The sequence below is a fragment of the Gambusia affinis genome, linkage group LG04 (assembly GCF_019740435.1).
Source record: "Gambusia affinis linkage group LG04, SWU_Gaff_1.0, whole genome shotgun sequence".
NCBI lineage: Eukaryota > Metazoa > Chordata > Actinopteri > Cyprinodontiformes > Poeciliidae > Gambusia > Gambusia affinis.
Window position 1 is genome coordinate 30,772,148 of NC_057871.1, and position 14,983 is coordinate 30,787,130.

General features: G+C 37.8%; 2 protein-coding genes across 2 annotated transcripts in view; one reads left to right on the forward strand and one right to left on the reverse strand.

Moving 5' to 3' along the window:
- Positions 1–14,983, forward strand: part of grin2ab (glutamate receptor, ionotropic, N-methyl D-aspartate 2A, b) — a 139,967-nt gene that overhangs the window by 37,916 nt on the left and 87,068 nt on the right. Inside the window, exon 4 of the mRNA XM_044113123.1 lies at positions 133–291. Within this exon, the coding sequence (XP_043969058.1) occupies positions 133–291 (159 nt within the window). The remainder of the gene's footprint in view (positions 1–132; positions 292–14,983) is intronic.
- Positions 10,105–12,556, reverse strand: LOC122828994. The gene is made up of 4 exons (XM_044113124.1): positions 12,484–12,556; positions 12,221–12,376; positions 11,915–12,007; positions 10,105–11,716 (listed from the first exon to the last, which is right to left on the reverse strand). Exons 1-4 carry the CDS (start codon positions 12,532–12,534, stop codon positions 11,423–11,425), a joined length of 594 nt encoding a protein of 197 aa, XP_043969059.1. The 5' UTR covers positions 12,535–12,556; the 3' UTR covers positions 10,105–11,422.

Consider the following 14,983-nt stretch of genomic DNA (forward strand, 5'->3'; position numbering starts at 1 on the left):
GATGATGGAAGAAAGAAAGAAAGAAAGAGAGGAAGAAAGAAAGAAACAAAGGAAGAAAGAAAGAAATATTGTGCAGTCCTGGCATGTGTAAACTCCTTTGGTTAAAACTTGGGTTTATTCACTCTGTCTCAGGTTTGTGGGCTTTTGTCTCGGGAAGGTCTCCATGGCCTTGTGTTTGCTGATGGCACCGATCAGGAGGCCATCGCCCAGATCCTAGACTTCCTGTCTGTTCAGACACAGCTTCCAGTTTTGGGTGTTCATGGAGGCTCCTCTATGATAATGGCTGATAAGGTGAGTCACCTACAAACAAATACCTTAACCTTTTTTGTGTTCAAAATGTTTAGAATTTGGATTAACACACATCTGTGATGTGTCATTTGTGTATGATAGATAGATAGATAGATAGATAGATAGATAGATAGATAGATAGATAGATAGATAGATAGATAGATAGATAGATAGATAGATAGATAGATAGATAGATAGATAGATAGATAGATAGATAGATAGATAGATAGATAGATAGATAGATAGATAGATAGATAGATAGATAGATAGATAGATAGATAGATAGATAGATAGATAGATAGATAGATAGATAGATAGATAGATAGATAGCAAATAAATATGAACTTTATTATTTGGGCTTTGTTTTGTTTTAGTTGATACTCAGCACAAAGTCAGGGGTGCACAGATTTCTCTCTTATCTGAATTTTCCCCATGGTACTGACTGTAGACCTTGCTGACTGACAGACAAACTGAAGAAGCTTTGATAAAAACACAACTGGTTGTTTAGCTTTTAAATCTCTCAGGGCACAAAAGACAAAACACAGGAACCAATAACTGCTGCAACACAGCAGTCTTTTGAAGTTGAAACTGACTGGGGATCAGGCACTGGTGTGTATGCGTGTGTATGTGTATGTGTGAGAAAAGATAAGAAGTAAAACAGAAAGCGGGGGAGAGAGGTGGGAGTGAGTTTGAAGGTTTGGGGACTGCAGTGGCAGCTTGAAGGTCAGTGGCTTGAACTTCCTACTGAGAACAATGACAGAAGAACTAAATAAAAGATGTCTGTCTTGTCCTTAATCTGTGCTGTTAATATGCCATTAAACAAGGTACTTAACCCCCTACTGCTCTAATTGAACTGCTCAGTGGCCAAAAGTACAAGTGTATGGTCTTTTTTGGCAGCTTGCAGTAGAGAGGCGCCACTGTTTGTGGCCGGTAACTAACCAGCCTGTACAACTGTTCCTGTGGGCCTGTCCTGGAAATAAAACCATTTTTTATGTCCGTTTTAAAGTAAGGGCAAAATCAGCCAACTTCCAGAGAGGTAACGAATCATAGCGAGACAGTAAATCATCAAATAGACATTATAAGCTTTTCTCTTGGTTGCACAGGGGATTCACTTAAAGAGAAAAAATTGTGAGGGGACAATACCCACCTGGTCTTAAGTGGAAAATGCGTAGTGGTGTCATGGTTATGACATATGGTAAGTTTCATTTTATTTTATTTTGTAAGAAAGACATTAATACCTTTTTGAATACAGCAGTAGTTTGTTTTTCTGTTCTCATACTGTAGTAAATGGAATCCCAGTTTCTGGAAATAGAAACCCTGGAATCTCCTCTCCCAGCCAGGTTTAGCTGTAACAAAGATTTTAAATGGAAAAATTTGTCTGATTCCCGATTGTGAATTTTTAATTAAGTTTAATACACCTTTAATCAGAAACAGTTGGGGATGTTTGCTTAAAACAATGCTGAAGAAATGAATCATTATTCAGAGCTGTGGCCTTTATTCTTCTGCAGATTGTCTGATTAAAACATTGAATAGACTCATCAGATGTAATAACGTGTCACAGTCTCTGTGCCAAACACAAGCTCAGTTACAGAGGCCATGAGGATTTTCAGTGAGGTTGCCACATGTGTCGTATTTGACACTCAAACTGTGATGGCGACAGCACCACAATGAACAATGTCTCAGCGCTTTTCAGCAGCTCTATTAGCTCCCTTCTAATTTCACAGCATCAAACACATTTAGGCATTAGTGTTGTGAAAACTTACACAACATAACAGCCTTACACCAACAAACATAATTTGCTCTGAAGACAAAATGCCTCAATATATTATGTCTGGGCTGCATAAATGCTACTTTTATACCTGCTTTCTGCTCTGATAAGATCAGTAGTATCAGGAGAGAGAACTTGAATAATTCGCTTTTGTTATTGTGAACTAACAAAAAAACAAGGCATTGTTAGGAGCCTGCAGCCAGTTCACTCTCTGTAGCCACATTCATTTAAGATTCTTTCAAATCAATTTTATACTTAAGCAGCATCAATTCATACTCCTCCCAAGGTACATTTAGAATTTAAGCTGTGTTTAGTAATTTTCTAGACAGGTTTCTTCACAAGGAGCACAATATCTGCAATGAAAGGGGATGCTGCCCAGAAAGAAGATTTACAATTCAGTTTAAGATTCAAGCAAGTGGCTCAGTGCTCTAAAATAATGGACATACAGCACACGGAGGCGGGCGGAACAAGTGTGAAATACTTGGTGTTAAAGCAGCGTTAAGCTGCCAAAATGCAAACTTAACTGTCATGATTATGACATATTTCAAGTAAAGGCTTTCTCCAGTTGTCATTTTTATCAGCTATTCAGCAAGCCTTAGACCCATCACTGTGAATCACATAAACAGAAACAGACACTGCGGGTTCCCCCTGAAAACTGATAAATACTGTGAAGACAGAACCTTACTCAAGAAAGCCTTTATTTAAAAAAAAAAATATATTTCTATTTAAAGAGGTAAAACCCTTTTAAAAAATGTAGTTTAGTCTTAGTGTTTTTATGCAGAATTTGAACAAATTTAGTTATCAATATTTTTATTTGTCTTGTTATTGCAGTTTTACCCAGGGATAAACTACCTTACCTAACTTAACAATAACTCTGGTTATTCTTTATTATGTTCATGCCAGGGGTGGGTGAGACAGCCAAAAAATTTAAATATTCATGATATATTTTTTGAAATACCTCAAACATGATGTCACTTTACTGCTCCACATTTTCTGCTTTTTATTTTCTTCTCTTTTTGGAAGGTATATATGGTGAGGTTCATAGCTGGTGAGGCATTGACTTAATCATAATCATATTTACAAATCCAGTTATGCGGACAAAACTGGAGGGCAAAAAGACTATTCTTTTACATGTGATGCATAGCCACGCAGCTGCAGTAGAATAATTCCGTTAACTCAATCAAGCTTGGACACATTGTCCTTTGTTTTTATTTTGTTTTTTTTCATTCCTACATATAATAATGAGTGTGAGATTGTGTCAGTGGCATTCATTAACTTGCTCCACAGAATGGCACTTTACGAAGTTCGGTCCATTTACTTGTATTAACTTGCTGGTAGATAAGCCACTTTCAATATGGTGGACGCTATAACGTATTGCAACAACGGGCCAAGCGATAACCTCTGGTTCAAAAGAACTGTCGTCCATCCAGCGATCTCTAAGGTCTCCAACTGGGACATACTCTTTCCATTTTGTCAATGTTGTAGTGCTTCGTTAATGTTGTTGTGTTTTTTGCAACTTGTATTTGTGGTTCATTAATGTTGTAGTGCTTTCGTAATTTGTAATTGTGCTTCTGCTTTTTCATTAATCCCAGCTGAGGCTCAACTCGCTGCTGCCTCACCGGCTTCGAGCATTTGAATGGGAAAATGCAAAAAATCAGTGATTTTGAGAAAAGATTAATCAGAATTGGTTAAGATAAATGAAAAATAGGTTCTTTATAGTACAAATCACAGGGTGAACATAGCAATATAAATTATTTTCTCATTATATATTGTTTTTCCATGATGACAAGTGAGGGGCTCTGCCTCACCTGCCTTACTGGGACTGCTGTCTTCATTTCCACAAGTTCATCAGCAGGAGAGCTTTAACTCTTTGATCTGACTTCTTGCAACGTCTACCTTTCGCTCTCTTCCAGTGAAACTTTGTTTTCACTGTAAAAGAGCACACTCTTATGCATTTTAGTGCATAACAGTGAATAATTGTATACAAAGGACTGGATGATGTGCTCTTAATTCGCTTCAGGGAATGAATGTGGTATGGACAAGAAAAATAAGCACATGGAAACCCGAGAGATGAGCTAGATTAGCTGGGAATGCTGTTCTTACATTGCCAAGAGACCACTCTGGGAACTAAGACATGTTGTTGGCTTTTCCCCATCCCCATATGCGCTCGCTCTTCCTCCGCCAGCACTCTTATTCTCTTCTCTTTACTTCCCAGTTCTTAGTGTGTGTGTTGGGGAAGGGTAGGGGGTCACAGTATGTAGCATAAGAACACTAACATGCTGAAATGGAGGGTTGTTAATTAAACATGAATGTTCTTTCTGCTTTGCTCTACCTCCATGGCAGGATGCCACTCTGTGTCTGCGTAGTTGGATGTGTGTGTATGTAGGGGTGTGTGTGGTTTGGAGAGGCTGTGTGTCCCAGCTCGGGATGTCCCATATTGGTAGGGCCATTTGCCGAGGTTTTCTGCTGAACTACTTTAATATTTTACACCTGCTCCCCTCACCTGCTGTCACTCGCAGAAGACACACTGCTGCGTCATTCACTCCCAAACTCCTTTAATGCTTTCACTTCTAATTTATTCCCCTCTGCTACCTTTTCTGTCTGTATCTCTCTTTTTCTGTCTGTCTCTCTCCATGTACTGTCTATTAATTGTCTTTACCTCCTGGCTTATTTTATCTGCGGCTGTTATTCTCAGGTAGTTAGCATACAAAATGATCTGCAAGTCAGTTTTAGAAATTCTCCCTAGCCATCAAATCTTATGAAGTGAGATCGAATGACATTAATGACATTTCTCTTAACGTGGTTTATGAGAAAAATAAAGTTACTAGCTTGGATGATGCAGTTATTGTAGTGACAATAAAGAAGAACAGACTCCAGCCCTCGGTTCTGATACTGGCTGTCATTCTCTAGCTGCGTTTTCATCACAGGTCTTGAGATCTAACTCCTTCTAGCTCAGCTGAGGAGCAGAGCAAACGGAACCGGTGGCATGTCTGAGATAATTCGGTTTTTCTATGCAGAAGCTACAGCAGCTATGACCTAACAAAAATTTTTAAAAGATCTGTTTCCACAGAGAAATGTGTTAAATTTGCAAAGGTCCTCCACAACACAGTAAAAATTCCATCTTTTACTAAGAAATGACTGAACCTCCATATTCACAGCCAACATCTGGAAGGACAAACAGCCTGGTTTCTCTGCAGAGCGGCAGCTGTTAACAGTTGCTGTTCAGTATTTATTTCTTCTCTTTCAAACACTGTTGTCCAACAACTTGAGCCCTGCTTTGATTAAATGTCTAGAAAATATACTTTTTTGCACCTTTCCATCACTGTGTGTATTACAGGATACATATGGAAATGTTATTCCGATATATTCACACTGAAAAGCTTTTCATCTGCACTGGAGGGAACATCGGGTCCTAGTGCTAAACTAAGGGGTGCCTTACTGGTTAGAGATCATCACTTACAACACTTCAAAGTTAATGGGGCACCTGGTAAAAATATGAACAAAGCCTTTAATATATTCAACTTTTAGCAGAATCGCAAGAAGTTACATTTTTGGTGACACTTTATTTGAAGGGATGTGCATAAGGCTGACATAAACTTGACATAACATCTGTCATGAACATGAAGGATTGTCCATAAATGTTGTCATGAAGTGTCATTTGGTAAATAACACTTTATTTAATGGTTTTATTGGCTCTAGTATTTGATAGTAAATTAACAGGAAAGAGGGTGATGACAGACGGGGGAAGACATGCGGCAAAGGTCACCAGGACGGGAATTAAACCTCCGACGGCTGAGTCGAGGACTAAGGCCTCCATATTTAGACTGTGCTTAACCCCTACGCCACCACAGCACCCCTTTATCACACTTTTAAAGCAAAGTTGCACTAAAAGTCCATTAAAAGTGCCAATTTTGCATTATTTGGTAAATGCTAAAACTTCTAATGCTAAGCTTCATGATAAAATGTGCTTTAGAAATTTGAGGAACTACTGAATATACTCAACATTAAAACAAAATTTTAACATTGAACTGTGTTGATAATTTTTGTGAAGCAGGTGGTAACAGCGTTTCTGAATTTTCCATGTGTTGGTATGTACTAGAAAATAATAAAACGTAAATTGAATGAATTTCATCCATCATAAATGTGCAGAAAGGTGAGGAACGTGGAACAGGCAGTATATAAGGCCGTGCATGACAAGTGCTATAATCTCTGTCATTGCAATCTAGAATGGAATGCCCTTGACGCTGTTGGCTATATGAAGAAGTGTGCGACTGCTTGGAGAAGCAGTTTCACATTTATTCTGACACGATAGCAGCCACAGTTGTAAATGAGCGGTGGAGAATCCACTCAGATGCAGAGTGGAATGGACGAACGAATGATGCCTTTGGAAAATATTGCACTCTGGTTTCCTCTGAATCTGTTTTGTCATAGCAGTATTGCAGTTGTTCTGGTGTCAGGTCGATGTCATCTCATTCAAAGTCTGCATTCTTTGATAAAAGAAATGGATGTAGTAATTTCCCTTATGGAAAATAGCAGAACCCACAAGTACCCCTGTTAAAAAAAAAACCCCAAAAAAACAACAACTTGATGAAGATGACGCTGTGAAGAATGTTTGCTTGTTTGAAATGTATCTAGAACAGTAAATGATTACATGTGTTTTACTTAGCATTTTCATCTGACAGTAAAAATGTTTGGCTTCTGAAGGGGATCTTAAGTATTTAAAATTGTATTAACAGGGGGGAATTGATAGGTTTTTATGTTAATTACAAATATAAATACTTACAATTGTGAGAATCTATGTCCACTCCTAAAATGTATGTGCCTTTCAGTGATGTTAGCAGCAGGAAGTGTGTCAAATTAGAAGCAGGCTGGAGCCATAGTGACCACTGGCTGACTAACTAGAGGAAGTAAGAGTTGTTAATCTTTGGGTCATGGGACCCACGCTGGAGGAATCAGCTGCATATTGAGAGGGACACTTCAATGTCCAGAACAGATGGTTGATTGACTTTGTGTTTTGCCGCTGGGTATTTTGTTTTCCCCCTCCCCTGTATAAATAAGCTGTAAATCACTGTAACCTAGGAACCAATCACTGTAAGCTAGGGACTGCCCTCAAGAAAATAAAAGTCAGAACAGGAAACAGAAACATTAGAGTGTGGGTTCAAAGACTGAGATGGATACGTCTTCAGCCTCGCTGTCCGCTCGAGTGTAAAATCTCTATCAATTGTCTTCCTCTTCTTTCTTTGAATGAAGTTGAACCTGACACTTCATTAAGAGTAACAGTGTCAACTTTGCATTAATATTATCATTATTTACCAAATAACACTTCATGACAATAGTCATAAACATTTATGAAAATTCCTTCATGTTCATGACAAGCGTTATGTTTATGAATGTCTCATGTCAGTCTTATGCACACCACTTCAAATAAAGTGTTACCAAATTTTCTATTTAAAAAAAAAAACAGGTAAAGGGCATGTTAAAAGTATTCACCCCGTGAATGTTTTATTCTATTTATTTTACAAATCAAACAAGATAAAAACAAACAAAAAGTATAACAAAAATGTAACTATGTAAATATTTACTCCAAATCTCCCAAATTTGACTAAATGGTAGAGTGTGTACTTAAACCTCAGACAGTGAAAAGACCAATGCTTTGGAGACAAAGAGCAGAAAAAAAATATATTCATCATGATGCCAGAAACATAAAATGTATTAGAAACTATGAATCCAGAAACCACTGGCTCAAGTATAACTGGAGATAGATGTACTTGACAAGTGTGAATATGTAGGGGAAGCAGAAGACAAGATTAACTATAACAAACTGGCTAACATATGAAAGATTAAATGCAGCAGTAAACCTAATCCAACATGGCCTCTCGAAGCACAGCCATACAAAACAAACACAAACAGAACAGTGATGCAGAAATAACAAAAAGAAAAAAATTAATAAACATCCTGCTGTATTTGCCATTGTCTGTGTCTGGAAAGCATGAGTCCCTGCTGACAGCAATGCAATTTTGATGAAAACATTTTTGGTTAAAAATAACTTCTTCTTTGAGATGCATCAGTACATACCAGAAATATTCAGCAATAATGACGCAAAGAGGTCTTAAAATACCAGACACTTGCTTTTTTTTAATACCAGTTTTGTCATACAATGCTTAGAAAAAGTATTCAGCCTTTATCCCTAGGAGTTTTTTTTAACCCTTTATTGCTTTTACGTAATAATCATGATAAACAAAAGGTGCTTTTTTGACCCACCTCCCTCCTTAGTAAAATCTACAAAATGCCCATTTAATGTCAAAGTTCAATCTTATTTGTTCAAATTAACCCTAGTTGAATCAACGTATTTAACATAAAATAGGTGATTACATAAATATTCACCACCTTCAAGTCAGTATTTAGATGCATGTTTGGTTGCAGTCTGTGTGGACAGGTTCCAGTCAGGCTTGTACATCTAGACAACTCAGTGTTAAGTAATGAGTTCTTCATTCTTCCTTTTAAAACATTTTGAGCTGTGTGAGGTTGTGTAGGAATCGGCAGTGAGTAGTCCTGTTCAAGTGCTGCCACAAACTGTATCCAGTTGAGATCTGGGCTTTGACTGGGCCATCCAGAACATCCGCCTTGTTGTCTTCAATCCTTCTGTGTAGCTGCAGCTTCAGGTCATCGTCTTTCTGGAAAATAAATGTTTTCAGAAGACATAGTTCTCTTGCAGATGGAAACAAATTGTCATCCAGGAGTTCCCTTTATGTTGCTGCATTCATTTCACCTTCTAACTTGACAAGCCTTCCAAGGCCATAGTGCTGCCATCACATGGGTTCACAGTGGGGATGGTGTGTTTGTGGTGATGTGCAGTGTGCAAACACTGCACATGTTGATACTCTATTTGAGTATCAACATGACTTTCCTTCACCAGCGACTTCCCACCACTCTGCTGTAAAGCTTTGACTGGTGAATAACCCGGCAACAGCTGTTCTCTGGAGGGTCTTTCTAACTCAGCTGTTGAAGCTTGTAGTCATGGTAACTTAGCATCCATTCTATTCTTCTTTGTGAGGAATGTTCTATGCCTTAAAGATTTTTTTGTATCTATTCCCTGTCTTGTATTTTTCAAATAATGTGTTCACTGATTTGTTTGGAGTGTTCTTTTGTCTTTGTGCTGTAATTGTAGCCAAGAATACTGATTAACCACTTGGACCCACAGACTCAGGTGTCACTATATTACAATCACTTGAGACACACTCACTGCACTCAGGTGATCTCCATTTGTAGAGAAATGTTTTTCCTTTTGACATTAGAGAGATTTTATTTTTATTTATTTTATTTTTTTTAACAAAGCCAAATTTGTTGATCATGACAGATTTGTAAAAGCAAAAATGGTTAAAACATCCAAGACAGTCAGTACTTTATCTGGTTTCTATCCAATCAGGGTTACGTCAGCTGTTTTCAAATGAGTAATGATTTTGTGACAGGATCTCAATAAACGTATTTTACTCAAGATCAAAAATAATGTTGTTTCTGACGTTTGTAACTAGTACAAGATGTGCAGCCTCACTGCTTCTTTTGTTGGGGTTTTTTTGTGAAGTTATTTTGGCCTTTCAGGCAGACTTCATCATCAACTTTCCATTTGGACTGCTTTTTCTTAAAGGAACAGTATCACTGCTCTTTAGTTCAGCGTGTGATAATGTTTCTGAACCTTGCTTCTTAAACAAACTTTCATCAAACTGTGCCATTATTTAAAGAAACATCTATATTCACTAATGATCTGTCTGGAAGAAAACCACCTGAAATGTATTATATCAATTACTTAAATGTGTGAAAATTGCAAATTCTGGCTAAGTATCCTTCAGATGCCTCTTTAAATAATTTGCAATCATATGTGCTCTTATCACTAAAGCTGCAACATCAATAATCACTAGGGAAAGAAGAGACACTCCTGTACACACTGCTGAATCTAACAGTTGGAATATGTACATGCATTCATAAATTGTCTGTAAACTGCTGAATAAATCCCTCAAAACATTTAAAATATTCTGTAGGTTGCAGCTACACTGAAAAAAGTAACCTATAGAATTTACCTAATAAATGTGAGGTAACAATTTGCATCTACTCTGTTGGGGTAGATTCAATTCCATATATTGAGTATAAATTAACTGAACAAAAAATATATGAAATACTTAAAGAAATTGGGTAAAATTTACCCAATATTTATGTATATATTCAACAGCTACTTACTCAGTTAAATTAGGTAAAACTTTTTCTTGTTTGCTAGTAGGTAATACCTGATAATTACAAATCAAAGTTAATTAAAATCAGTTAATAACCATTACTTATTCAGAGAAGGTAACATGTACCCCCAAAAAAGACATTCAGATCATACACCTTCTCAATGTTTTTAATACATGAAGTCGTCAAAAACAAAAACACAGAATAAACTGCAGCACAACTGTGTCACACAACATTTCAAATAATGAACCTGTGTTATAACCTAACAACTTCAAATGCTGTTTCAGTAATGTTGGACAATAAAACATATCCTTGTTTTAGGACATCCAGACTGCTCAATAATAAAGGAGTAGATCAGAGAAAAGGAGAAGTGAGGTGATCAGAGCAGAGGTGCAAGGGATGTCCAATCACATGAAGATTTTCTTGTATCTAAACTCTTACTTGTGTTTCTTCAGCCTCACACAACAGTGACTGAGCAAATCTGCAATCTGCAGGTGTATTTATACACAACAAATAACTGAACTGCCTTGTTTATATGCAGCAATAATACACTAAATTATCCAAAAATGAATAAAGTGCAGTACACACCTTCACACAACATTTCAATGAATAAACCCGTTTTATAACTCACTAAGCTAATGGCTTCAAATGTTCTTTCTGGATAATTGGTCAATGCAAACAACACTTTCAGAGGCCCTTTACTCTATTTTAAAAGCCACAAAACCCACACACAAACTACAAGATTGTTTCTGTGTGTACAGTATCAAACATCTGGATAAAGACAGATCAGAAAATCAACATCCTTTAGTTTCTGTGCTTGCTCTCACTCTCAGAGACAGGATGAGAATAAAAGAAACAAACAAATGGGGAGGGTGAGTTCAAAATTCTTCAGGATTCAGTCAGTGGTATTGACCAGACTGGCCAGTTTCTATTGCTTTTCCATTTCTGTCAATGTGGAGAAATCAGAGAACAATGGAGTGGGCTGAGAGAGGCTGCAACATACTTGTGTATCCATCTGTACATATATTTCTGTGTCTGTGTGTGGAGCAGAGGAGGGAAGAGAACAAAAATATAAAACTAGACTCCATTAAAACTCTCTGTCCAGAAAAAAGTTCCTCTTGGAACAAGAGGGGAAATGTATGTCTATTGCATGAGCTTGTTTTTGAGGCTGTGGACCTTCTTCAGTAGTTTTTCCCCATCAAGTTCCAAAAAGAGTTTTTGAAAAGCTTCAACTGTGTTCTTGAGCTGCTTTGGATAGTCAAGGTTGAGGGCATATATCAGTCCCACCAGCAGTACACATGCCTTTGTTCGCCTTCCACATCCTTCCATCACTTGGTTTCCCTCAATCACAATCGACACATCTGATGGATCCTCCTCAGCCATGATGTTGTGCATCACGATCACCTTCATTGTTTTGTCTGTGTAGTCCTCACATTCCTACATGTTAAAAAGAAAGAAACAAAAAAGATACACATTTTTAATTTTATTGAAGATGCTGTTTCAATACATTTCAACTTATCTAAAGGAGAGCAGAGGGGAGTGATCAGAAGATAATAGGAAAAGGGGAGAAAGAGGAAAGGAGTGGAAAGGAGAGGATCCCTTGAGTTAATCAATCATCTGTTATCAATGACATACCTGGCAGTCATGGAAAAGATCTTCTTGTCTTTCACCAAGGTAGTTAATGAGGCAGCAGACAACTGCATCCCTTATTTTCTCAATGCTCTGTGTCTGTAGGGAGATACAATGTAGCAAAAAGAGTTAGTGGAGAGTGGGGAGAGAATTGCATACACTAAGACCGAATTGCTTAAAAACCAAAGGGTAGTTTAAGTTGGTAAGGAGCTCAACTTTGTGCACAACAAAGCAATTCTTTACAAATTAATTCACTTTTAATTCACGTATATCAATAATGACATATTTGTGAAAAAAAGTAAAATAACATACGTCATTTAAAGTGTCCAACAGAGGGTGCATCTTGGAACCAGCAGCCCCTCCTTTAGCACACATAAGCTGCATAAGACCTGGTGTGTACTCATCAAGCTTTAGCATGAATGTCTCCTCCAAAGAAACTGTCGTGATACGTCTGAACTCTTCCTTGATCTAGGAAATAAAAGGACAAAAATAAAATTTTAAATGACAGACCAGATCTCATAGTAATCACATAAATTTTTCTTGATGGGAAGGAAAAATTATAAATACATTCTCACCTGAGCTTCAATGAATAATGCTGGCCACCTTTCTTTAAACATTTCTTGCATTATTGCTGATTTAACGCTGGCATCCATGCTCTGCAAGGATTAGTTGTATGTCTCTGGAAAACTCAGGTACTTGAAATGGCACTGGCCATGCAGCAAGGCGACATGAATCAGGCAGAATAATGGTGTCGCTGGAACCTGACGATGTGGAGTCGGACACCTGTGAGGATGAATCATGATCTTCAGGGCAGATGTTTGTTTCAGGAGTACTTGCAGGATGGGTGCTCACAGAACTCAAAGAGCTCAATGTAGATGATGGTCCTGATTCAAATATTGGGTGTAGGTCAAGGGTGATGTTAGGCTCTTTTAGGATCATTTTAACAGTGGCCTTGTCATACAAGTCAGCAGTTGAGGTGACACTGAAAAACTGATTGTCAAAGTCTTTGTCTTGGTATAGTAGTCCATATTCCCCATGCAATTGGAAAGTTTTAGTAATTATGGAAACAAGATCGTCTACTGTATTGGGAATTCCTGTTGGAAGTGTCAACTTCTTAATGCTGTGTTCTTGTAAAATGACTCTTAACTGGACTGCCATTGCTGTTTGATGTGTGCTTCCTCAGCTGTAGAGACAGAGAAAGAAAATAAGTTGAGACAGGTTGTTAATCGTTTATCAGATTATTTGAATAGGTTTGCTTCAATATTCTTCTGCCAAAGAAATAAAAGGAGATTTAGTTCAGTAGAGATTTGAATAAGTAATCTTTGATTGTCATTATTATAGATGTCATATTTATAGATGTAATATGCTTCATAAACAATATTACAAGATTCTGAAAACATTTATTACGCACTGACGTTTTAACAATACCCAAGATAATATAAAATCAATTCTAAAATGTTTTACTTGAACACACAATTCCTTAAAAAATTTTTGGTGCAGCAACAGTGGGTGTTTACACACATAAAGGCGGGATACAGTGGTACTTTGTTTTCATTTTACAACATATTTGTTTCCACTCTGGTCCACATCCAGCATGCTGGATGAGCGTCCTGTTTCCATGACGACTGACCGGAAAAGACGTGCGACACGTCATATTTACATGAGTCTTTAGAGTCCCGATTGTAAAAATAAAACTCTGAGAAGTAACGCTAAACTTTAACAACAGAGACACAAGTACACATGCATGCAGGTAATCTGGAGAGCGAATCATTTTGTTTTTAAACAGACCGCGGCGGAGACCGACTCTAGCAGCCATGTTGAGGGAGCTAACGGAGCTAACGGGTAAACAACAACTGCCTGTGTCTCGGTGCAGCGTGATGACCTGCAGATACTTAATGACTATTATACCTTAACCACACTCGGCAAAAGCTGAACTATCCCCTCTACAGTCTATGTGTTGCCTAAACATCAGCCCATTCAATATCTTACAAAAAACTGGCGTTGACTATAACCTTAAAACCAGCGGTCAGACACAGTCATGCATGCTGGCTAATCTTGTAAAAAGCACACCGCGAACACATTTCATTGCAACGTACCTGCAGTTGTCCAGACAGTTAACAGCCATGGTGGCGCCAGGGACAGATTCAAACTTTGATTTCATGTAATGGCATGTTACACAGATGCACATCGAATATAAGTGAAGTGTAATATCTCATCATTTCAAATATTACAATTTGCCTTCGCGGTATTATTCACAAATAGCTTACCTTCAGCTCACGGTTCGTTGGTAAAGGATGCAGAGTTTCCTGTCCCGCTCATTCAAAAACGCGGTTTGACGCATGCGCAATGTTGGAGCACCGGACTTAAGATTCGGGGGTATATTTTACTGTATTTTCCTATGTAGTGGTTTTTAATGTTAACGAATGGGTAGCATATGTAGAATTTACCCATTATTTTGTAATTCCTTGGCTAACTGAAAAAATAAATTAAATTTCATATGATTTGTATAGATCATATTTACCACTCTCCAAAATCACTTTTTTCAGTGTATCTGCTTTTCTCAGAGAAACTCCGTCTTAAATGGAGTGCAGTGCTTCTCAATCCCAGTCCTCAGACCCCCTGCTAGATGTGCCTCTGATTCATAACTGCAACTTTGAATTATTGCATTACCTCTTCTGCAGCCATCAAGTACCGCAGAAGCCTGTTAAATCACCCACGGATTCACTCCAGATGTGTGGCAGAAGGGAAACAACTAAAGCATGTGGCAGCAGCGCTTGAGGACCGAAATTGAGAAACACTGCTGTAAAGAAAGGGCCTCACTAAATGCCAACATTGATTAGCATTATAAGCATTTTACTCATCACTCATAAGGTGACTTTAGTGAGCAGAGTGTGTCTTCTAATCCTTTATCCAATAGAAACCATATTTTGCTTACCTGACAGAAATGCAGTGGCTTGCTTTGCATCTCAATGTAGCCGCCAAGCAATTGCTGACTTTATTGGCTGGTTAGAAGTAGCTCGATTAAGGACATTCATTGTCTCTTATTTCCAACAATTACAACTACTTGTTTCAGTT